Below are 25,345 nucleotides of genomic sequence, written 5' to 3' on the forward strand. Positions count from 1 at the left end.
ATTTGACATTTTTGGGATTTGAGATGTTTGAGGGCCACATTCTGGTCCCCAGGCTATAATTTGGGGATCCCTGACGTAATAGATATACTGATATAATAAATAAATATGTAATATGGGTCTGGGTCACTGCATCGAAAGTCGAAAGCCAAAAGATCGAAAAGAATGTACATACATATGTATGCATGGTACACGGTACTATATATTATATATATGGTAATACTACCCGCTCTTCATATATGTATATGCATGGTAAACGACTATTTCACATATTGTCACAAAAACCGCGAAAAATCTTGGTTTTTCGACTTTCGATTAAGTCACTTTCGTTGCAGTGACGGCCGCCGATGTAATATGTGTGTAATATTCTTTGATATAACTTAATGGTTGTGTATGTATTATTCGTTTATTATCAAAATAGTTTAGTCTATAAAACAAATTTCACTTTAAAAAACCTGTTTTATATCATATAATAAATGATTATGATAATAAACGACTCATGTTTAAAATATGAAAACGTGAAAACACACTTTCTATAAACAAAAGATTGAAATTCGTATTCATATTAGTTATCGACTTTATGTGAACGTTTATAAAATATTTTTAATGTATTTTCTGGCCACAGTGTCGTGTTGTATTGGGCTAACCTGTGAAAACACTGTGGTATGTTTTAAAACAAATAAACAAATTACCGTATTTTTCATGATTGTATTTTCATTTACAAAATATAATAATTTTACAGATAAATTCAGTATGATATTTTAAAACTTTAGAATATGTATCTACATATGTATTTATTTGCCTATTTTAGGTAAAAGTATATATTTAATACCAATTAGTAAATATATTTAATACCCATTTAATAAATTTCGAAGCATTCAGTATAAACAAACTTAGTTAATAATACGAGTTGTAATTTAATAAATGGTATACTTATATAATACAATATTGATGTACTTATTATACTTAATGGCTGCTTTACGATAAGCATAAAATCCAATGATAATTACTTTTTATAGGCCAATACATATATACTATAATATAATATATATACAATGATACAAATCATTCTGTCTATAAGCCTTTTTTATTTATAAATGTAGAGATTTGTCTCTTTGTGTATTTCTAGCTCTAAATCTATGTATGTATGTATATTCAAATAATGCATAAAATGATCATTAAAAATGATGATACCTTTCTTGGAGGAGTGTGTCTGAGGTGCAGGGCCGGTTGTGGAGATGGGTGAGGCGCCAGAGCAGGTTGTGGCCTATGGGGGGGCGGCAGGTGGTGTGTCAAAAATCCTCCCGAGAGTGCCAGTGGCGAGCCGATTCCACCCAGAGCACCCAGGGCGCCCAATCCTTGAAGAGCGCCTAGACCTCCTAGCAATGGATGCAGTAGCCGCCCTCCTCCAGCGGCCCCCTGCTGCCCTCCCATCGGCACAGCAACCACCTTCTGCAACGGCACCCCCCATGGCACATACCAGGCTCCACCCTGATGCTGCATCCCCTCTAAGTAAAGCGGTTCCAGCTTTGATCCCTTCACTATTTACTCCGAAATTAAATTTACACCGAATCACTTCAACAATGTTATCGAGTCAACAACGATATGGCACGTAAATTAATCTTTCTTCACTGATAAATAAATAACGAATATATTTTATTTTCTTTTGTATGGAACGTCACATTATCGATCGCTCCAGATTTTCGAATGCGGTTTAACAAGTGGTTGGTGGACCGCGTGTTGAATGTTAAAATATCTGCTATCGAATCTTTACGACAATGTTCATCGTCAAATGTGAGTGTCGCTTCATCACGATCACGTTAACCTGTTGGCTGCAGCCGACTCATCACAATTGGAACTGATTTGCATTTCACTTTGACCAGAGTTTTTGATTTTGATGTAGCACATACTATACTTGCACACTAAATCACAGCTTTTTTAAACTTAAAATATAGTCAACATTGTGCACCCACACCACTGACTGCAAGAATTGATAAGGCAATTATATACGGATTGTCCAGTGTTATTACTTGCCGGCAATCGAAGTGTCGTTTCGTATGAAAATTGCACGTTGATTGCTAGGAAAATTTGCCGGCAAGTAATACGCTCTGGAAACTGTTGGAAGTTGGAAGCACGTGAAGTTGGGACAGGCAAAGTTAAGGCACGATTTCGCTATTATCATTTTTCTGTGTTATGAACGAGATGTTTGGAATTTGTCGCCGAATATGAGATGAAAGTCTGCCATAACGGGTAAGGAAATCCACCCATTCGTTTATTTTTAAATCGGAAAAATGCGGTATTAGATGTAATTCGGTAAAATAATTTAAATTGTTTAAAACTTTAAAAATTAAAGTATAGTACCAATAAATGAAATTAAAAACAATTAATATCAAATTAAAAAAAAAACGTCTAAAACATAATACACCTTGACATGTAAAATATTTCACAGTACAATTTCATGTGTAACGAACCAAGGTTACATTTAATTGACTCATCTAAACTTCAAACCTTCGAGCTAAATTACACCAATCATTTAAAATTGAGCATCTTTATTTGACACAAAAAAAGATTCGAAATTAAATATAATGCAACATCAATACGATATGTATATATGTATGTACATACATACATATAATATGAATGTATAAAAGGTAGTTTCTCTACTCTTGAATAATATTTGTAACGCCCATAGAATATTTCGTAATAGAGATTGAATATAGTGACACGGAAAAATACCATCACTTTCACTTGTTCGATTCTTTTCCATTTTGCGAAATGTAAACAATCATGTTAAAATAATATTTGTATAGTACAAAAGTGAGTATATTTTTTGCTGATAGAAGAAAAAGTAGTAACGAGCGCTTAAGGTTTTATTACACATTTGAAGGCAAGCGAGGGATAATAATAATAACAAAAAAAACGAAAAAGTGCACTTTGATTTTAAAGGATTCTTGTTTGAAGAGTATGAAAAAAACGTAGAAGCCATTAGATATGAACCAAAGCCAAAAGCACTCTAAAACAATAGTGTTTACACAATAGAAGTCCGCAAAAAATCACGAAACAGTGAATCGCAACTGTGCAACAGATGAATAATAAGACTAATTATCTCATTGAGAGGTAGGTTTATTTATAAACGGAAAAGTAAAAATTTGAACGAAACACAGTAAATTTATTAACGGTTAACTCAAAAAAAGCCGCTCTAGGAATAATTCTTATCTGCAATTTATGGAGAAATACAATATTGATCTTTTTATTAAAATTTAACAAAGAAAATCGATAAACGATAAGGATTCGATAACTGAAGTGCATATACACATTGCAAATTAAAAAAAAATTATTGATAACAAATATAGGAATGAACTTAATTGTAAAAAAAAGAACAAACACTTAAACATAAAATAGATAAAGATAAGTTAATAGATAGCAAATGTGTAATGAAATATTGCAATTTAATAGAATCAGAATCAAAAGAAATAAATATGTCGTGGAAATAATTATTATATGTATAGCTGAATGATGATGATAATGCAATTTAAACGGAATAAAGCGCACTTCTCGAGTTCACGGTAGAGATTTTACAGCGTGACAATACACACGTGCGGTAATCGATTGCACCATTGCATTTTAACCCATTTACGAGATATCGTTAAGAATTTATCGACAACACATTATGAATACATATTCGCATTAACAACAAAAATATCGATCGACTAAAATGCTAAAGGCGACGATGACTCGTACGAAGTAACATTACAATATAATTTTTTTTCACAAACGTCACAATTCACACCTGCATTCAATCAATTCACATCAGATTAACATTAATTTGAAAAGTCGCACTAAAAATGCGAAAGTTGAATTTTACAATTAATGAGTTATAAATAACAATGAATTATTAGGTATTATTATTGTAAGCAAGGCCACGGTTACAAAGCGCGCGTAGTTATCATTCATGATTTGCACGAACCGTTCAAACCGACCGTTTCTCAATGCGATAAAACCAAAAGAAATATTGTATAATTTCGACACAATTAAAGATTAGTTACACACAGGTCGATTTACTCGGGTCGGATTGGAACGGTGTGATGAAATTATTTTAACCGAAAAAATGATATTTTCATTTATTTTACACTGAATTTAATAAAAATTTTACAACGGATAAAAAATATTATCGCATTGCATCGACACTTATTTTCGTTGGGTGGATTTTATTTAAAAGGAAAACTTTATGTAATTTTTTAAAACTCGAAATACCGAAAACTCGATACGTCAAAGGAGTCGAATACGCAACCGTGTGACGCGACGAGACGAGAACGACTGATAACCGGACGGCAGACGAGCCGGTCACGCTCGCCAATTACCAAATAGCAGCCAAGAACGAGAGTGGGGATAGATCAAGACGAAAGATGAGGAGAGTGGGAGGAAAAGACAGAAAGAGAGGGCTGGAGACCTCCCGTCGCATCCCGAGAAATCTCGGGAACGATAAATCCCGTCTTTCGCGTTCGTCGTTTTTTAGCCAACTTGCTTTGTTTTGTTTGGTCGTGTCGCACGAAACAAAAAAAGACTTTTCGACCATGCCGCTATTAACGGGAGATCTGAAAAACGAAAAAAAAAAACCGAAAGAGAAGCAAAGGGACATCGTCGTTAAATTTTAATAAATCACACGCGCCCGAATCGATGATGAGCAATATATGAATTTGTCATGTGTACCTATGTACACGAAATATTACTATTTAAGAAAAAAATAATAGAATCATTACAGAAGACATACCGACGCAAATCTGATTAAAATTTTAAATCCGATCACAAATGCACTTACAAGTATGAAACGAGTAAACAATTATTTCGCAACGGATTGCAGAATCAGGTTGTATGACAAAACGCTTCGACCGAAAGGACGTCGACTTTTCACAATTAAATGCACAAACGGGTAAATCATAATAAATTCTCGATGTTCAAGAATTTTAAATACGATAAAAAACGAGAATATTATTCGTGACGATTTTGATGAAGCGTAGTTTACATTATAAATTAAAAACGTGATTGGAAAATTTTACAATTATTAAGCCGGGAATATTTTCCATTAATCGTTATGGATATGTAAATTTACTTAAAACTACGTAGTTTCATGAAATCCATGTTTGATTAGCGAGGCGCCATATGGACGATTCGTATTGACCAATCAATCAATTTACTTCATTAAATTATTCAATTGATTACTCGACGTAAATGGATGATAAAATGATTTTTCCCATTGTACCGATGCGACGAGCCGGACGCGTTCACATGTTTTTGTCACTGAAATTACAATATTTACTTTTTTCTATTTAAAAACCTGGTTTTCTGGTATACTTGTCGGCGAATTTTCAATGCGCGAATGAACTGTTTGAACCAGCGATTCAGTCGTAATGTACATTGTAGATACGATGATTAACCCAGTCGCTCTATTAAAAATGTATAAAAACGACTGGGGAGGGGGGAGCCGAAACGAGGCTGCATAAAAGATTTTTTAATTACCAACCGAGATTAATAACAAAATTAAATTAATGAGTTTATTTTGACGAGGGTTATGGTTTCCTAATTGAAAAAGCAAGTAATAAATATGCAAAAATGATGTATGAAAGTAAAAATGAATGCGGTAATGATGGACCCGCTAATTTTATTATGAAACACATCTCCATAAATATACTATATATATTTTTTATAAAAAACCATTGCTTTTTTAGGAAACAATTGGCCGAAAACAAATTATTTTTTTAGTTGGACAAGCACGGAACCCTCATATTAAGAAATCAAAGGTATAATTGATAGCCAATAATGGGTCAAAACGATTTGTTCTTGTTGGTGAGCTCACGTCACGTTTATTCCCAATGGTGCCCTGAAGACATGCAACAAGTCAAAAGGCAAATCAAACAGAAATAGACAAATATAAAAGAAGTTAATTTAAATTTGGACAGTAAAAAAAACAAACATCGTCCGTGAATATTAAATGCACTTTTTTTTGGAATCGAATACGATGTGCTGAATATTTGTAAATTCTTGCATTGAAAATATAATACTCAATTTATATCCAAACCGCACAACGAAAGTTTGAAAATAAATATCGTCTGCGGCTTTTCGACCGTGAGTCAAGAGGCGAACCCCATAAAAGAAGGGAAAGAAAAATGAGAAGTTCGTGCACCTTAAGCCCAGGGTTCAGTGATTCATGAACGCAGACATAATTGACAAAAGAAAAATATAGTACACATGTCACGATGAAATTGAGTAGAAGACATATAATTGATAGGGTCGAATAGTCTATTTAAAATTACAAGGGAAATTGAATAAAAAAATTATATAAAACCAGTGACAAAATGAAAAATGTGTGCATTTTTGTAAGTTTCTTTCTATCTCTCAAACAATTATAATTGGAAGCCTTCCAAAACACAGAACATGTGGTTTTATTTCGGTATTTAACGAATTGTTTGTTTTTATATAATATTAAAGACCCCACAGTGGACATTAAAAAAAACTGATGCAATGACATCATTAATACTACGAACAATATTTCAAAGCTATTAAATTTATATACATAGATTGTGTAAGATAAAGGACATGCACGCGGCACTATACATGGAAAGTCATTTTCTACTAAAAACTAGGCGTCTACACTAAAACTTAAAAAAACAGAATATCAGTCTTAAGAAAGTAATAAATGATATAAACCCTTATCGCAGCGTTAAAAACATAAAATTATGAATAGCCCGCGTCTAACACCAAAACAATTAGTTTTATACTACTTATACTAAATTTATATCTCCCTGATATAAATTTAGCAAAGCTTAACACGTTATTGTATATACCTACATATATAATTTTTCAATAAAAAAAAAAAAATTTTCATTGGAAGAAAATTAGTGCGCATGAAACAAATATTATTTGAAAAAAAACAAGCAACTGCAAAGTATCAAAAAATAAATTAATCAAGTAGAGATATTAAGGGAATATGTATTATCATAGAAATGTAATATCACATATTTAAAAATACCGTATATGTTTTAATAAAAATGTCATTTTTCTACAAAAGTAAATAAAATTAACAAGATGTGGGAAAACGTATATAGTTTCTGAAAAAAGTATATATGTATGTATAAACGAAGCAATGTGGGAAAATTTATATAAATTGCACATCTCAAATTTAATCATCTTTCTGTTTTTTTAAGAACGGTACTTCCCAAAACTACAAAATTCTTAACAAAACACAGAAAAAATAATTCCTCGAAATAAATACTTCTTATCTGTAGTATGTGTATACATATGTACATATGTAGTTTATGTTTAAGAATAAATGCCATTCAACGTAAAGGCAGGTGCCCTTATGGTTGGGCATTACATTCAGGTGTTAGGTTAACTGAGCCGGAAAACCGTTTTAAGAGAAAAACTTTTATGGTTGGCTGTATAAATGTAATGCTTTTCCAAAACGGTATCATCTCGAAAAACCGTACACAATAAACACATATATAAACTTAAATAAATTACAATCCATTATCGAAAGCAACAAAAAAAACACATTCTACATATATAACGTTCATTACATTATAGTATGTATGCAATTTCATTTTGGTAAATTAAAACGAGCACGGAATTCAGTTGAGTAAAAGCTTTTAACGACAAATTTCTGACGAGCATTTTACAACACAAAACCGCTTTTAAATCGCAAAGAAAAACTTTACTGCTCGAAACACGAGAGTTTCGCAAAATTGAGCTGGGGCGATAGCTCTAAAATAAAATACGAAATAAAATCGTAAAAGTCCCTCGAAAAATTTCGGATCGTAAATAATATAGATACCTGACTGACAAAAAAATGTTAATTTTTTACGAGTATGTTAATATCTAAGGCGCGCGTAAAAAGGATAATACGAATTTAGATAGAGACGTAGAGGAGCGACGAACCCACACGAAAAATTCGTAGATAAAATTCATGCGAGAATATATTCATTTAGCGCGTGCGATGTTTAAACGAGTCGAACACTTTTTTGATAACGCATACTCTATTTTATTTATTACATATGTAAATAAAAATAAATAGCATGCCTTTATTTATTGACTGACATGTTAGTCGCATAGCATACCCGTTATTTTCGGGGGCGGATACAAATAAACAATGCCTTTGTTCAAATTAACAATTCGACCAAAAATGTTATAAGTGAATTATACAAAGAAAACAAAAATATGTAAAACGCAATATTTTGAACTGTTATGCCATTTCAGTTATACTATGTATCTGACAAAGAAGTCTTACATATACCCGCAAGAGATTAGAATATGTACGAATATGTATGTGTACGGGACTGTTTCAACAAAAAATAAATTAAATTAACTGAATTAAAAAGATAAGATTGAATCATATAATTTAAGGAGAATATTTGGATTTATATATAGAAAAGCTTAACCTTTGACTATTCACATCAGTGAATTATTGAAAAAGTCAACGAGCCACTGAGAATGTAAATCCAATAAAAAAATTATCGGAAAACAGGTGTGCCCGTTGTGTTTTGCATTTGCTTTGTGAAAATCAGTGGATTTAAAAATAGTTAAATTTATTACATTCAATTATGGAACGAAAAAAATCGTACCCTTTCTCACAGCTTTGACACTACATATGTACATATGTATGTCAAAGTATATGAAATATAAGCAAAAATATTTTTTAATTGTACTCGAAAAACAATTTTTATATCAAAGTACTAGGGCGGCGACCTGGCTCAAAAAGAACTACCAGGGCGGCGACCTGGCCCGACTACACCACTAGAGATAAGACAACACTAATTTGTGTCGCGAATACAAAAAGTTCTACGTACAAACATACGCACGTCAAAATGGTTTGAGCTTAGGAGTTAGTTTCGTGGTGCACACTGCACCACGAAAGTATGCAGATATTAGCTATGTATGTATAAAGGCATGTATTTGTAGATCTCGGAACAAATTGGCGCCAAAGTGACGCAAATCGACGTAGAAGGCGCGCACACACGCCGTCATTGATCAGAAGGAAATTCAATTGATGCCAATATCCCGGTCTGAGCGGAGATAAACGTTTAACGAATCTCTCTAGTGGCTAATGGTGCTCTGTTCGGGCGCCACATGGCCGTTGCTCGTCATTGGCGCCACTTCAAGTCGGCTGGCGTCAAAGGCCGATCGCTGGACCCTCAGCATCGGGAGGGTGAGCACCAATGTTTGACTTTGCCTTTACTAATTACAGCGTTATCTCGTTCCACCAGGCACAAATTACTTTGCGCCTTTGTGTCAAAACGTGCCCCCACGGCTAACCTTCCGGCCGTTCGTTCGGCTCCCTACGACGAAAATGCGATATTCGTCGCCAAACATCAAAACGGTTCATTTTGACCGAATTTGTGATCCCGAAGTACGCACGAAAAGTCAATTATCGAGCGGGGAGCAAAAAAATGTTTTCTTATGAAAATGAAAAGTAGCTATGTCCGCTCTAAGAAAAACAAGATTTAATTAAAATGGTATCTCTTTTGTTGAAATTGAAACATAGGTACGTATTATATTTCAAAGAGAAATTATATTATATGTATAGACCGTTCATAAGCTTTTGTCCACAACAGTGCTTTGTAATAAATTCGAACGAAAAGCAAAAAGAAAACCTTTTAATTTAATTGGAACTGATCACAGAACGGCGTATCAATCAATTTATATACATATATTAAAATAAATATAAAATCCAAAAATAAACTAATACATTTATAGGAAATATATATATATATATATATATATATATATATATATATATATATATATATATATATATATATATATATATATATATATATATACATATATATACATATATATTTCCAAAAATGATACATATTTTTTTATATATCATAATTGTGAACATGTAACATTAGTGTTGTGCCCGTTAATATTTCTACGGGTGGTTTCAGAATAAATTTAATATAAACACAGTTACATATACATATGTATAATAATAATAACAAAAAACAACAATTCGGAACCGAAGCCAACTAAAATAGGAAATAGGAATCGAGAATCGGAACTAACAAAGGAATCGAAAATCGGTAACTGGAACCGGAATCGAAATCGATATAATAACTCTTGATAATTCTAAAAGCTGTTTTTTTTTTAAATCTCCATACTTGTCAATGCACTCGCCACATACAAAAATATCCTTCCTTTTTATGTTTATTATTATTATATTTATTTACACACGTTTCAAGCATGCATTTCCGATGATTCATCTGCCGGTTTTCAATATGAAATATTTGAATGCTTCACATAATTACTATATACGTCCATACATTCATCAATTTTTGATTGGTAAAAAAATCAATCTTTTCAAGGAGTTCGGGTATTTTTATCCAAATCTTTGAACGTCAACGGGCAACAATTGTCCATTTTTGTTAGTTTTTAACTGAATCTCATGCCTTTTAATATATACATACATATGCATATGCAATAGAGAATATGAAAATTGAAGAATACATACTTATTATATTTTACCGTACTATTTGAATGAGAAAAATTGAGTTTTTCAACAAAAAAGCTTCAATGCTTTTCCTTGTCAATGGGATTTTACTTTAAAATTTAATATACATACATATGTATATTGTATAGGTGAATGGCGTTGTAAAATTTAAGTAACGAAAAAGTCTGCACTAAAAGCGTGACGTTTTAGTCTTCAATAAACGTAAAGAGGATTATTATTATTTTAATATACATACATATAGTCTGGTTTTTGTATGTGCCTTACTTTCTTTGTATAAATATTGGATGCAAAATTATTTACTTCAAATTTATAGTAGATAAAATATTAATATCACATAATAACCGTCGAACACAGTAAACTAACGATTACGTCACGCTTTAACATAGGTATACAAATTATAATATAAACCCATCCGAATTATGTGAAGGGGGTAAAATACAAGTGGGCGGTTTTAATTCAAACCGACACGCCTCTAATGTGACGGAAAACTAGACTAAGTATCGATTAAAGTACGCCATTATAACCGGTCATAAATTTTCATTTGATTTCGTCGACAAGCTCAAATACATTCCGAAACACACTTCGACCGCGTGACGTGCGTCGAATTCGTACGCACTTACCCGAACAAGATTGATATTAATTGCGGGATATCAATACCTATGTACACACATAAACGTGTATGTACATACATTTTAAGAAAATGTCGCATCGTAGGATTTGGATAAAAATCGCAAGGCGGATTTTATATATTACATATAAGGTATCTCGGATCAAGCTATACCGGTTATTGCGTTAGAATATTTAACCTTTGGGTGAAATACGAAAATAAATCTTCGATCTATTCGCGCAAATCTCCAATAGATTGCCGATAGCGCTCACGTGGTAAATACTTAAGAATTTTATAAGACGGCGCAGAATCGACTGATACATATTTTAAAACGCGCATTTAAAAGGTATGCATTAAGTGCAATTACTGAACGGAAATCGAGCGATGATAACTTGCCATTTTAATTAATCTAATTTTTATTTTTATTCACCAATAACATACATGTACATATGTACATATGTACCCCATAAAATGAGCCAAATTTGATCGAATGAGCTACTTCATTGCAACTGTTTCATAGACGACTACTTTTGAATGTATGGATTTTCCTGAGAACAAATTGCAAGTTATATAATAGCTCGATATACCCCTCTGCAGCTAGTATTAAAATCTCGTTATACAGGGGCTTGCTAAATCATGTGGTTATCAATGTGAATTTGTATAATGTGAAAATTTATTAGTCGAGGTATTTTTTGGGATGGTTATATCAAGTAAGTACAACATATTCTGTAATAAAATTTGATTAAATCAACAAGAGAAAAAATATTTTTGAAACAACGTCATTTGAATTCGCTTTTGAAGTTTTACAAAATTTTGCGTCAACGCCTATTTTAATATTGCAAAGTTCATGCGATTTACAAACAATTTCCGAATGCACGGTAAAGTTAAGAACTTTCTCATTTTGTATATTTATGTATGTAATCGTCAAATGCACATAGGTATATACTGAAATCTCATAACTTACGAGCGGATACGAGTAACATCCGCAAGTACATACATATAATATAGGCAACTTTTCATTGTGAATACCTGGGGGTGGGATTGGAGGGGCTATCTGGGTTTCACCATCGGAGAGGGCGTGCGAAAGGGCCGCCGATTAAGCGTCGGCGAATGTTCGCGTGTAAAGTGTCGACAGAAGGACAAGAAGGCCGCGTTATTTTGGTTGTTAGAGGTAACTATGGCAATTACCACACTGATGGTTCAATAATCCGACGGGGTATGGGTTGTTCGGTGGCAATGCAGCAGTTCCGCGCCAAAGTGCCAGTTTTAAGGGCGCAGATAAAATGTGGCCGACGCCGCTGACTCAGACGCGCCCCAAAGTCACCCACCCCAAACCACTTCATATCGCGCATAAATCCGGCGAATGAAATCTAATAGCGCAAACCGAATTCAAATCTCCTAATGTACTTTAATCCGATTACCGTACGCGAGCTCAGTGAATTTAACCGTATTGTTAGCTTCGAGCAATCAAATAAATAAACTCAATGTGGCCAGCGCGCGCGCACCGACTGATTATCGTTGGAAGCGCAGAGAATTAATTTTTCAAATGGGCGATTAACAATTTAACAAAAATTCGGGGCATGCACAATGGCAGAATGTACCGCAATATGGTTTCAGAATAATCACAGAGTAATATGATTAAATGAGCTCTACATAAGTACGAATCTTCATGTTTCAATTTTAATTTGGAACAAAATGCGCGAAGTTCAAAACTGAAACATTGATGAATCTAAAACATGAGACAAATGATTATTTCAATCTCCTATGTAGGATCATCTTATGATTCGGTCACGTACTTGTCAACGTCCAAGTAAATATCTTGATAATTTAAAAATAATGAAGACTGCAATTATTGTCATTTCCACTTGATACTACTTGATCCACAGAGGAAACCGGATATAAACCGGTGAAATTACGGATGATGGATGGACGCCAGTTTAACATTTACGAAGACGCAATGATTTTACCAGGGCTGTGGAATCGGAGTCGAAGCATTTCAATCCGAGTCCGAGCCGTAAATAAATATCAACCGACTCCGACTCCTTTTTACTTTATCTATGTATGTAGTAACAATAGATGAGTTTTGTGATCATGCGAAAATTCGAACTCGAGATTTTGACTGATTCGAACTCAGAATTGATTACTGATCGATTTTATTACGTTTTTATGATCTAGAAAAAATGTGTATGTGTGTGTGTGTGTCTGTGTATTTTGGGGATTTTTTGAACACCGTTAGTCCTATCGAAATGAAACTTAGTATTGGTTACTGAAATTATTATCGACATGACAATTTTTAAGTTGACTGGAAATGGTACCTCCCCTTATATGTGTCCTGTTTTTTAAGTTTTTGAATTCAATTATCTCCCAAACCACTAACTGAATCGGACAAAAATTTTTGACATGTAATAGAAAGAATAATTTTTAAAACTTAATATTTTTTAAATATATTTATCTGAACCGGAAGTAGTACTTTTACTCTGGAGAATCGTGGTTTTTTATGTTTTTCTCAGAAACCGTTTGGTTTATTCAAATGAAATTTCATATCTAGAAATTTAAGCTTAATACCAAGTTATTTATAAAATTTGTTAAGCATCATATTCTGTAATAAAAGCTTTATATTTGTATTCTTTATGTACTAACTTAGAGCTGATAAGGTTTTGGTCAGAATTCTTAAACCGGTAAAAGTAGTATTTTTTTAAAAACAATATTTCATTATTTTATTTTGACCTTTTAAATTATTTTAATCTTCTTGATATTTATTGTGTATAATACTGATAGTGATTTTAAGTAATTGAACAAAAACCTGAAAACCGGAAGTAGAACTGTTGTCTTGTGCAATTTTCCATAAATTTGCGCTCAATTTGTATCAAAAATGTAGTTATAGCTATACGTATTTCATAATGCTGCCGGTATGTGTGAATGTGTCTGTACGGTTCAATATCGAATTTTGTTTTGTCTCCTTATATTCCTCACATTCATAGATAAAGTCATGGGTTGGTCACATCCAAATTTTTTAATTCCATTTTTACTAGCCTCTTCATTATACTTCATTGCTATAAATTTTTAAATTAAATTGATTTGTTTGTTTATTTATTTTAATATACAAGTATACCACAGTGTCTTTACAGGTCACCCCAATATGACACTGTGGCCAGACATTTATGAAATTCATACACATATATGTATGTACTTAATTTTTATTTATACCTAATTCATTACCAATAATTTAATTAATTGGTTACACGTCAATTTTTAGTGATTTTTTTAAAATTAGATATTTGATATTATTATTACTAATAATTTTATACGATACTAAAAAAAGTCAATTTTACTAAAATAATTCAAGTTGGAGTCGGAGTTGAATCTTAAAATAAATTCAGAGTCGAAGTCTGTGAATTTTGAACCAATTCCACAGCCCTGGTGGAATTCTTGAATCTCACACATTCTATATTTACATACTTTTGATTACGTCGGAATTGAAAAGCGCAGTTTTTGCACAGTTTGGCTTAACGAGAGACAAAAATACAAAAGTCACTGAAGAAAATTATAATAAAGTCCGTAATACGAGCTGTATAATTTTGTAATAAATTCGAGTTAAATTCAATTCAAAATTATAATTGTGATATTCACGCTTCTCGCGTAACTTTATAGTTATTAAGTCATAAACGCAATAGATAGCGTAGGACCGTAACGCTCCTACGCACATAAAGGGTTGTTTTAGTTATTTGCACGAATAAATATCAAAATTAGGACTCAGACGTACTCATACACTCACTCGTATACAGAAACACACACACACATACATATGTATAATACATAGGTTGGCAAATATGTCTGAGAACACGTATGCCAGTAGTCCTGGTGTGAATCCCTTATTTGACAAAACCCTTCGCGACGACGACGTTATCTCTATCGCATGCGTATACGCAAGTACATATATTTATATTCATACATGCGAAACGTATATTGCAAACTAAATTAATGAAGGTAAAAGGTGGGAAGTTTACCTGATAATAGCGGGCAACATTCATTACCTGAAAATATTGCTTTCATACGCGAGCGTATGGCCTTAAAAGTTGTGTAAGACGCCACGTCGAAAATTACGACCTTAGGTTTTATTTAATAAATTTGCTCACACACGCACATACGCAACTTAAATTAAATCTTATCTCCAAATAAGACTCATACTTGTATATAAGATTCAATCAAAGTAAAAGATTACGTCTACCGAGACACGATTAATCGAAAAGACGTTGACGCCTCTTTTTATATCGATATTGAAATATATGTATGTACGTAGAACCACTTTCGATGCAACCTATCAACCGAAAGCCCTTTAACTGAAGGGCGTAAGATATACAAAAAAATCATATCAACTTAGCGATTATAATACTTGGATGTCATGGATTCTCGCCGAGCTCGGGTTTGAGGAGTCGCTTTCCTTAAAAAAAAAAAAAAAAACCAGCAAAACGGCACGATCGTCCATCTCCTGGTCGAGTTTCTAACCCGTCTAGACCGGTCCTAGTGAGTTTTTTACCATCAGATTTATGGTACTGGGCATTTCGCCTTATGTTTTATACTCATCACAGTCCTTGCCGCAGACTTGTCTCCGGTTACCCGACGAACTGGTTCACTGGTCCACCACTTTTTGTCCAACCCCATTGCAGGAGTTGTCCAGGTCGCACGAGGCGCAAAAACCATGGGCACAGACTGATTCGAGTTAAAGCCGAGTCTGTATTTTCGAAATGAATTGACGCTTCAATCGAGAGAGACAAAAGACACTTCACGTTCAGAATATATAGATAGATTTAAGTTACTATAAGCACTCCATGGTGACAAATTCAATTTTGAGCAACGTCTAAATAAACCAAGTTGACAAAGGATAATATAAGCTCTCCGCGCTAAAAGCTCGTCGATTGGATTACGTTATCGTCCCGATGTATCTTTGTCAAAAAAAAAAACGGATAAAAATTGAATTGAAATTGTAATTTTAAAAACAATCAAGATAAGTTGTATGTTTCAGAGATTTAATTTACAACGTACGAAATGAACCACGTTTTAGTTAATTGGAACAACAATCAGTTAATGACATCAGATAAAATTTTTAGGCCAGTGAAAAAAAAATTTTCACAAACGCGAGAAGTGTGATTAATTGTTTAACTATTTTCTAGTGAAAATTCGATCTTTATAAATACATTGAGGTAAACGTGGCGAAAAACCGAGATTTTCGGATAAAACTAAAGTTAATTGACCGGATTCAGCCGAAAAGCACGAGAAAGTTGATTTTGTTATTATTGTTCATACCCGATATTATACGTGACGTGTGTGCGAAGTAGATAACGTAGTTGAAAAACGAGACGATTAGAATGTTTATTTAAAATTTCAGCTACACTAGCGTGATAATGAAAATCAATACAATCCGCGTAGACGTAAAGGGTCGTGTGAACATTGACTCGCCTTAATTTCGTTGGTAAACATTCAATAGCACAAAATATAGTCATTAAATAATCGAAATGTTTAATGCGCAGTAGGAAAGGGAGTAACAAGTATTTCTGAAAAATTCCAACAAAGTAGACAATAAATAAGCTTACGGTGGAATTTTATTATAATAATTTTGACGGCTTAACACCATGGGAGAATACTAAAATTTATAAGACTCCATTACTCGAGACAGGTGAAGTATTATTGAGATTTCAGCCAAAAGCTCGTAAACAAAGTTTTATGATTGTGAAATGATTTTCCCCAGTGAGTCGATGCGTGCGCGTTCACAATTTATCCCATCGTACAGTCCTCAAGGTGAAATGAAATAATTGAAATGAAATAATTCTAAAATCAATAAATCGACTATAGTAAAAATGAAAATGGAAATTCCATAATTTCGATTTTAATATGTTAAGAGAAATGAACGCAGAGGGATGTGAAATATCGTAATAAATTAAAAAGCTAAAGTTAAAAAATTTGAGTGAAGAATAATTTTCTAAAAAATAAAAATTCAACTTAGTAATTTACTAAATATTGTAATAAAATCTGATCAGAGAGGCGTCTTAAGAGTAATTTTCAATGGCTCATCAAAGTTTGGTGTTTCAAAAATTTCATTAAAGCTTTTAATATGTTCTTAAGAGAATGTTGCCATGTCACAGGAATTTTGTACATAAAGTCAAAATTTCAACGCCTAAACGGAGAAAAAAAACAGTTGAATTATACGATTTACAACGATAATACGATTTCAACGATAATAATAACCAAACCACAGCATTACGAAATTAGTGTGTAACAAATTAACATAAACAAAGTAAACAATCAATATAACGGCAAAATTGTATATAGGTATGTGTGTATGTAAATACAGTATTAGAATATTCTCTTCTACGACTTTCTATTCTAGACTTCTACGACCGCCTGGAGCGATTTTTCCGTAAAAATAGCTTCGAAGATTCTTATATAATTTTATTTTTCCAAGTATAAAGAACAATCAAAACGTAGTGATATTTCTCGAACCGCCCCTTTAATTCCAGAAAACTTTTAATTTACTTTCCCTACGATTCTCTTTCATAACGTTTCAATACATAGGATTAAATACAAACGTAATATAGAACAAACAAAAGCGAGAGAGAAAATTGAAATTCTGAACGAATTCGCAAACCAAGGTATACAAATACATACACACATCATTGTCACTATTTCAGTTAGTATTGTTGAACTTGCAACTCTGTATATTAATAAAGGCGTGTATCATAAAAAAAACTAGGAGGAAAATATTCAGTCATGCCTAGCAATAAAAAAAGGAAAATCTAGAAGTTAGGGGCGACTTTTCTGAAGTTTTACTACTGGAACAGGTGTTGCGTTGCATGACTTTAAAATACATAGAGAAGGACATGTTAGAAGGATTCGACCGAAAGTAGTTTTTGCAACAGCCGACCCCAAATAGATACTTGAGCGAAAGGTGTATTAGCATAATGCACGGTTATATTTGGTTCAACCCTTTTTCAGGTAGATTGCGGTCACGCTTCATATAGAAATAAAGTTGTACAAATTGTATTATTATTTTCCGTTTTCACCAAAAACGCATTATTGTTACATAGACAATTGAAATTTTCCATTTAAATTGAATATTGAAAATGTAATCCGGGGAAAATGCGAATTTTGTACATTGTTGCGTTGTGAAAATTACACGAAAATAAATGGAAACCTTTTACATTAGAGATAAAGAGGTGGAAAATCTGGGCTACACGCCATTAGTGTTCGCTCTATGTTAATTGCTAATTTATAGTGTTTTACAAAGCTTGCCAGGAATCTTGTACCATGTATGTAATTTCCTTTAGGTAGAGGATTTCAGAGTCTAAGTTAAAATATTGCGATTTAAATAAACTTTCAGGTACACACAATGAATGCTTTCAGTGTGTGTGTATGTATACGAGTATGTTTTCAGAGAATCTATGATGGACGTGTTTTTGTTGAAAACCGGAGGAATTTATAAATGAAAAGAGAAAATCAGTGTACCGTAATCGGTAAGTTGTTCAGTTAAAGTACTGCTGAAATTCCCTCGAAAAGTTCGGTCTAAAGTACATAGCCGTGGAAACTGCCACCACCTGTCAGTTGGGCCACGAAAGCCCCAACTTTTTCAATGTTCCATGGCGAGATCCAACCGTCTGTGAAATAACTTGAAAATGCAAAATTCTTGCCTCTAGAAAACTTCTCATTCGCCTACATAATAATAAAAAATAAAACAAACCGGAAAACGTACATTATCCCAAGCCCGAATGTTAATACACATATAAAGACATTACAACACTACCGATGTGAAATTTGTAAAGGATAAAGGACAAATATATAAAATAACTATGTTGCTATACATAAATAAATAAAGCGAACAGTATTCAACGAGAGTTACCATTAAAACATTTTTAATTATAATTGTGTTTGACCAGATATACCTACCCACATTCTGGTTGAAGATTTCTGGCCCACAGACTACGGTTATACACCCCCCGGCTCCATACATACTATGGAATGGATGAAGTAAATAATTTTCGATTAATGCCGTAATTTAGTACAAGGACTTTTGAATAGAATGAAGTAGTGTCCCGTACTTCGCCCATCCCTTATAATTAAATCACAGTTCATTCGGACTACATTAGTGGAACTAATATAACTTTTCTCCAATGACCGTGAGAGAAGATATGTACATATACCAACACATGGGAACAACGAAACGATCCTCGACGGCCCGACTACCTTTACCTAATTAATGGATTGTTTCATTTTTACCCCAGACACACGAACCAACTTAAGATAATTAAAAAGTTTAGCCCCAGAATATATTTAACGATACAGAAGCAGAACGTACGTGCATATAAACATATACAATATGTGTGTATAGTTATGAATTGATGGAGTCGTAAACTCCAACGACATTAGGACTGCTCTTGTTGGAACTCTCTCGTCCTCGTTGAAAAACATATCTCGCATTGGCCACCTGTTGAACGCCGGTTTCGGGTTTGAATCGAATCGAACGGCGTTGACAAAACCCCCCTTTCTGGTCACTTATAGAGGCGCCATAATTTATGATGCGGTCCACAGCCGTAAGTTGTGATAAATCCTGGGGCGACTTGAGATTTTTTTAGGGCGCATTATCTAGGGCGGGGTATTTCGTTGGGTGAGACTATAAAGCGCCAAATCGATAATGTGAAAGGCAATAATTCAATCAAAACATGTCAGCTTTTATTTTGTACACTGGGTCGAAGATAATTTAGTCTCCCTCACCCATTACGACGGCAGCCCTAAAGTGTATATTGGAAAAAATTAAGGAAAGTCGTTGTCTACAGACAAAAATATAAATAAGTTTTCATTTTTACAGCGAGTTGTTTTTCCGTAATTGAAATATTTGAACAGATTTTTTATTGTCATGAAAAGTAGGCTGTCGGAAATAGACGTATTTTTCGTTTGATATCGTAGCGTAACGAACAAAATGGCAAGAAAACTTTAAGAAAACGGAGCAGTGTAAACCTCTACATGTACATTTTTCGTATTAATATAAATATATTTACAAAGGGAGGGCGGTAATGCCTTCTGCCACAAGAAAGTGAAATATATTGGGTTATTATTTAGATGTCTCACATAATGGGATAAACTGAAGAAAAATAAGCAACAATTAAAGTAACGCAAAAAAGGTACTCAAGCACCCTTTTCATATATAATATTAAAAAGAATATAAAAAAAATACTCCAGGTCATGGAAAACAAAGAGGGCAGAAATTTTCTGCGAAAACTAAAAAAAAAAGAAATCCCATGCATTTTATTTAGATTAATGTAAATTAAATACTATTATATGATTTTTTATTAAAACCCGATTGGTATTTTCGAATGATCATTCGCTTTCAGTTCAGTGTTAAAAGCTCAGATTTTGATAAAAAAAAGCTTCGACATCGTCAACTTGAAGTGGGTCAGCGTCACGCGACTTTTAAAATTCATTCAGAGTCAAGAATGGCTTTTGTGTAATACGAAAACCATTTTTCAAACGGCACGCGTCCACTGGAAAATATTCGATTCGTTCCGAGATTATTTAAAAACTGCCATTTTTCCCGTCGCGGAAAATTTTCGAACGAAGGTGCATAGGAAACGTACGGAGAACAATTAATCATTCGAGCGATTCGACCGGAAAATATCTGAAAAAATAAATATAAAACGGAAAAATAAACATCGCGGCTTGATTTACTATCGACGTGCGACCTTTCTATAATATAATATGATCCCGGAGGACGACCTTACGTAAAGATAACATTAAAAAATTCGAGAAAGCACGCGTTCATCGACTCAACAATACATACATACATACACGTTGGCAATAAATTTTCTATCGAGTTTTACAAAAATAAAATCTAATATACATATGTATGTATATTGTATACACACATAAAATTACTCAAATTACATAGAATTTACTGTAATACGAAGCAAAGTAAAAACTAAATTACACTACTAGTATAGAGACTAATAATAAAAAGGATTTAATTTGAATATATTATTTGAAATTTACATGCAAACCGCGTTGCTTATGTGAAACAAAGCTATATACTGCGGCGTCAATATCGAGCAAACGAGATATTAATTTATTCAGATTAGGTATTGTATTTCTGAATTTGACCAATAAATGACGTGCTTTTACTGCAGAGGCGATTCGATTATCCAAAAAAGGGAAACTCCTATGGCATCTCCACGAAGGTACCCATTTATTCTGTCACATGAAAGTATTTATTTTTTTGGACGAAAAGCAAACGACATTTGGACCCCGAAACCTGTCTCCGTTTGAGCTTCAAAGGCTTCTTCATTACGTCTCGTTAGATTTCGACTCGGAGATAATTGCACAGACGCACGAAAATGTGTCAGGTCTTATTTCGACAACGAAACGCGTATCAAAACCAAAAAGCCATAAAATGAGGATAGATTACACACGAGCACACGTTAAAAGAAACCAGACTTTAACTAACGTCAAATGCATTTATTTACGAAATTTCCCAGAGTTAAAAAAAAATTTGACGGTTAAATATTTTAAATTATAAAGTGATATACGATAGCATTAATCATAAACAACTTTTTAAACCAAATATTTTTAATTTCAATATATTAATTAAAAAATGAAGAAAATTACGGCACTTATTATTATTATGTACAAAGCGCTCATGCGTAAATATAGCAATTACGCGGTTTGCCTGTTATCACCAGAACGTCGACCGCAAACTGAATTTCACAATTTAAAAAATACATTAAACGACTACAATTTACATAAAAATTATTCACAAAGCATAAAATATATAAATGAATACATACAAATAAACAAATAAAATTTTATAACTCGTATTGTTAAGGTGATAAATGGAGAATTTACAAATCATGCGTGAACGAACGGGAAAACGCTTTTCCGCCTTGTGGATTTTCTTTTGTGCCCATCCAAAGCGTACGCTTCTGATACGCTTCCAGCTGAAACTTGTTGACTGTAAAATTTATTGCGCTCTCGGAAAAGCTCAACCCCGAAAACGTTGCCACACACATACACACAATAAGCTATGTATAACATATCGAAAACGCAAAATTGCATACGATCAAAATACCATATCTAGAAGACGAGGGTGTGTGCGTGTGTAGGGATGTTGAAGTCGGGGTGAGGGTAGGCGGGGGGGGGGGGGATATTTATTTGGGGATACCACGCGGTCATCGTGCGTACAACTAAACTAAAATAAATCATCGGCGAACGAATGAGACCAGTCGAAGGAATCACTACAATTACATCACAATACCGCACATCCAATTTTTAAAACAATCATATAATAATTGACGACATTAATAAAAATAAAAATAAAAATACAACGAATGACTAATTGTGTCTAGATTAATATACCAAGATGGAATTATATTTTTCAGTAACACTCGTACGATTGAAGAGAGAGTAGGTCGGTTGTTCGTCGTGCGAAATTGATGATCGTCGTGAATGTGTGTGTGTGTGTGTTTGTTTGTTGAGGTTTGTCGCGTGTGAGATTCGCGGGTTGTGTGATTACGCGAGACGCGGCTCAGCGTCGCGACGCCGCGTCGTGTACTGGCGTCGGCGCCGGTGGGCGGCCGCCCCACCGCCTCCGCCCCCGCGAAGAGCACCCCTGCCCACCCCGCCTTGCCGCACCCCCGACGCTCCTTTCCCCACTGATTGATGCGCCGACTGCGAACTCACCCTGTCAACTCTGCCTGCATCCCATCAACTCCGTTTTGGAGCTTTCCATATTGCAATATTACAGTAGCTTTCGGAGGGGTCGTGTTGGAGCCGGCTCGGTCCGGCTCGCGCCAGCCGATTAGTAATAACTAGTGTTGTACCCGATGACGAGTGACCCTAAAAAAGTCGACACAGTGAAAAAGTCAAAAATGTTCGTTTACCATGCACCCTTTTTTTTGATCTTTCGACTTAAGATCTTTCGATTTTCGATCTTTGCGTTTTCTGTAATTTAACATTCTGGCTCGTCACGGAGACCGCACTCATATATGTATGTATATATTATATTCATAGTACCGTTTACCATGCACCCTTTTTTTTTGATCTTTCGACTTAAGATATTTCGATTTTCGATCTTAGCCTTCCGATATTTGTTTTTTCGACCTTTTCACTTTCGGTGCCGTTAGGTAGACCCACCTGATGACATATCATCGCATGGGTGTTGGCATATTACATAAGTTATTAAATAAATAAACAACGAATAAAAATGTGTCGGTTCGATCTGTACGCGGTCGCATTTTTTAAAAATACCTTTTAAATATATTTATATTTAATTGTCAAATATGAAAAAAAGGTACCTACCTACATGTAAACAATATAAAACACCAATAGAAAAATTGATTAATTAATTAAATAAATTTTCAATAGATGGTGGTAAACTCTCTGCCAAGAGGAAACATTTGTAGGAAATAATATATAAAGAAGTTTTTTCTTTTGTTATTGTATTGTATATACGTTTTGGCAGTGGTTTAGCTGTAACGTACATAAGTATGTCGAATCGAAACGACTGTTATAGTACGATAAGCGTTATCTGAGACAGACATACACACAGACAGAATAGCGATATTACATATATATGTATATGATTGAATCTAATTGAATTCATTTTCAGACAAAATGTACCCGACCCAATTGAATCGGAAACTATGAATATCTTTAGTGTTTCGCAATTGATAATTCGCATCAATAATGTCAAAATTTTGGGCTGCAGAGTGCAGTTTGACTGTCTAGATGGAATATTTGATAGACTAGGCGCCCCTCGATGTAATGTTGGAACAGTCGACCTTTCCGGTTGATTTGATCAAAGCATTATTGATTTGATCAAGCAGCATTATTGAGATTGACCATAATATACATATGTATAATGGTTAAGGGATAATATTTTTGGCACGGTTGTAAAATAAATTACACGACAAATATCAAATTACCATCTCTAAAATAGCTCGCACGACAGAATCGGCGTTCGCCCGGCAAATCAAAAGTCAAACGGGTTGCCAGGAACAAAAATAAAATTTAACGTTTCAGTGAAATCATAACCAGTTACATTTTCGCTGGGTAATCGTAATATCTTAGCAGCCAACACTGCTTCCAACACAGCCAACAACACTATATTTAACGGTTAGGTTAGGTTAGGTTAAGTTAGGGTTGGCCCCCTATTTTGTATTTGTTAAATAAATATTAATTTAATTTACAAGCATCGGTAAAAATAAAAATCGGTAAAATAATTTGGCATACACATTTTTTGAGGGATGTAATGAAAATTCAATTGAAAATATGAAAAAAGGCAAATGTAATCTCAGTGTTATACAAAATAATTGGCACATTTTCCGGTTTTAAATTTTAAGTGTAGTGTAATTGAATCTTATTAAAATGAAAATAAAAGACGTACATATATAAGAGTCCACAGATTGTACCTATGTATGTACATACATACATATATATGTATATATGTATGTATGTATGTTCGTACAATGAGTATATTACTAACATAATTGTGTTACATAGTACTTAAATAGAGTAAATTGGTAAGCTATCGAGGATTACGAAATTGAGTATTTGATAAAGGTAATGGTAATGGATATCCGAGTATCATACTGAGAATTTCTTAAAAATTATGTCAATAGTTAAATCAATTTCTTGATTCTTGGAAACCCCATCTAATAAGTTTGGAAATTAAAGAAAGTCAAGCTTTAAACTAAAAACTCTAGTAGACGTTTGCACTATAACGTACACAAGCTTAAACCTTTTTTATAGCAGTCTACATAATATTCTGTTAATTTGTAATTTTTTTATATATCTATAAAAACATTCTTCATTGCATAATAAATTCACAACTAAACAGAAGTTTCCATTTATTTTTAACAATTCTATTGAAACCAAGATCTATTGTTATCACTAGTGGCCGGATCTACAGCGTGCCGTTTATTGTTCAATTGTTGTAAATGCTATTTTTAATTTGTTGTAAAAGGTTCGCCCAACCTTTTTTTTTGTACTCTAGCTTTGTAAATAGAGCCAAACTGCCCCGATTCCTGGAAAAAGCACGGTGTCTATCCGCAGTCAAGTTATCACCTAGCAATTCTAACTACCCTATAAGAGATTACGAAGAAACGACAAAAGATAGAAAGACAAAGTTGGTAAAGAAAGTTTTTTACAAATACTGGCATGACGCGGTAACTTTTGCGAACGGCAACAGATTAAGA

General features: G+C 33.6%; 1 protein-coding gene across 1 annotated transcript in view; it reads right to left on the reverse strand.

Moving 5' to 3' along the window:
• The window catches only part of LOC143910967 (pseudouridylate synthase RPUSD2-like), a 148,499-nt gene extending 125,797 nt beyond the window's left edge, over positions 1–22,702 (reverse strand). The window contains exons 1-2 of the mRNA XM_077429629.1: positions 22,506–22,702; positions 1,192–1,978 (exon numbers count right to left, since the gene is read on the reverse strand). Coding sequence (XP_077285755.1) covers positions 1,192–1,500 — 309 coding nt within the window. The 5' untranslated portion in view covers positions 1,501–1,978; positions 22,506–22,702. The remainder of the gene's footprint in view (positions 1–1,191; positions 1,979–22,505) is intronic.
• Between the last annotated feature and the right edge of the window lie 2,643 nt (positions 22,703–25,345).

This window comes from Arctopsyche grandis, chromosome 4 (assembly GCF_051622035.1).
Source record: "Arctopsyche grandis isolate Sample6627 chromosome 4, ASM5162203v2, whole genome shotgun sequence".
NCBI classification, from domain to species: Eukaryota; Metazoa; Arthropoda; class Insecta; order Trichoptera; family Hydropsychidae; genus Arctopsyche; species Arctopsyche grandis.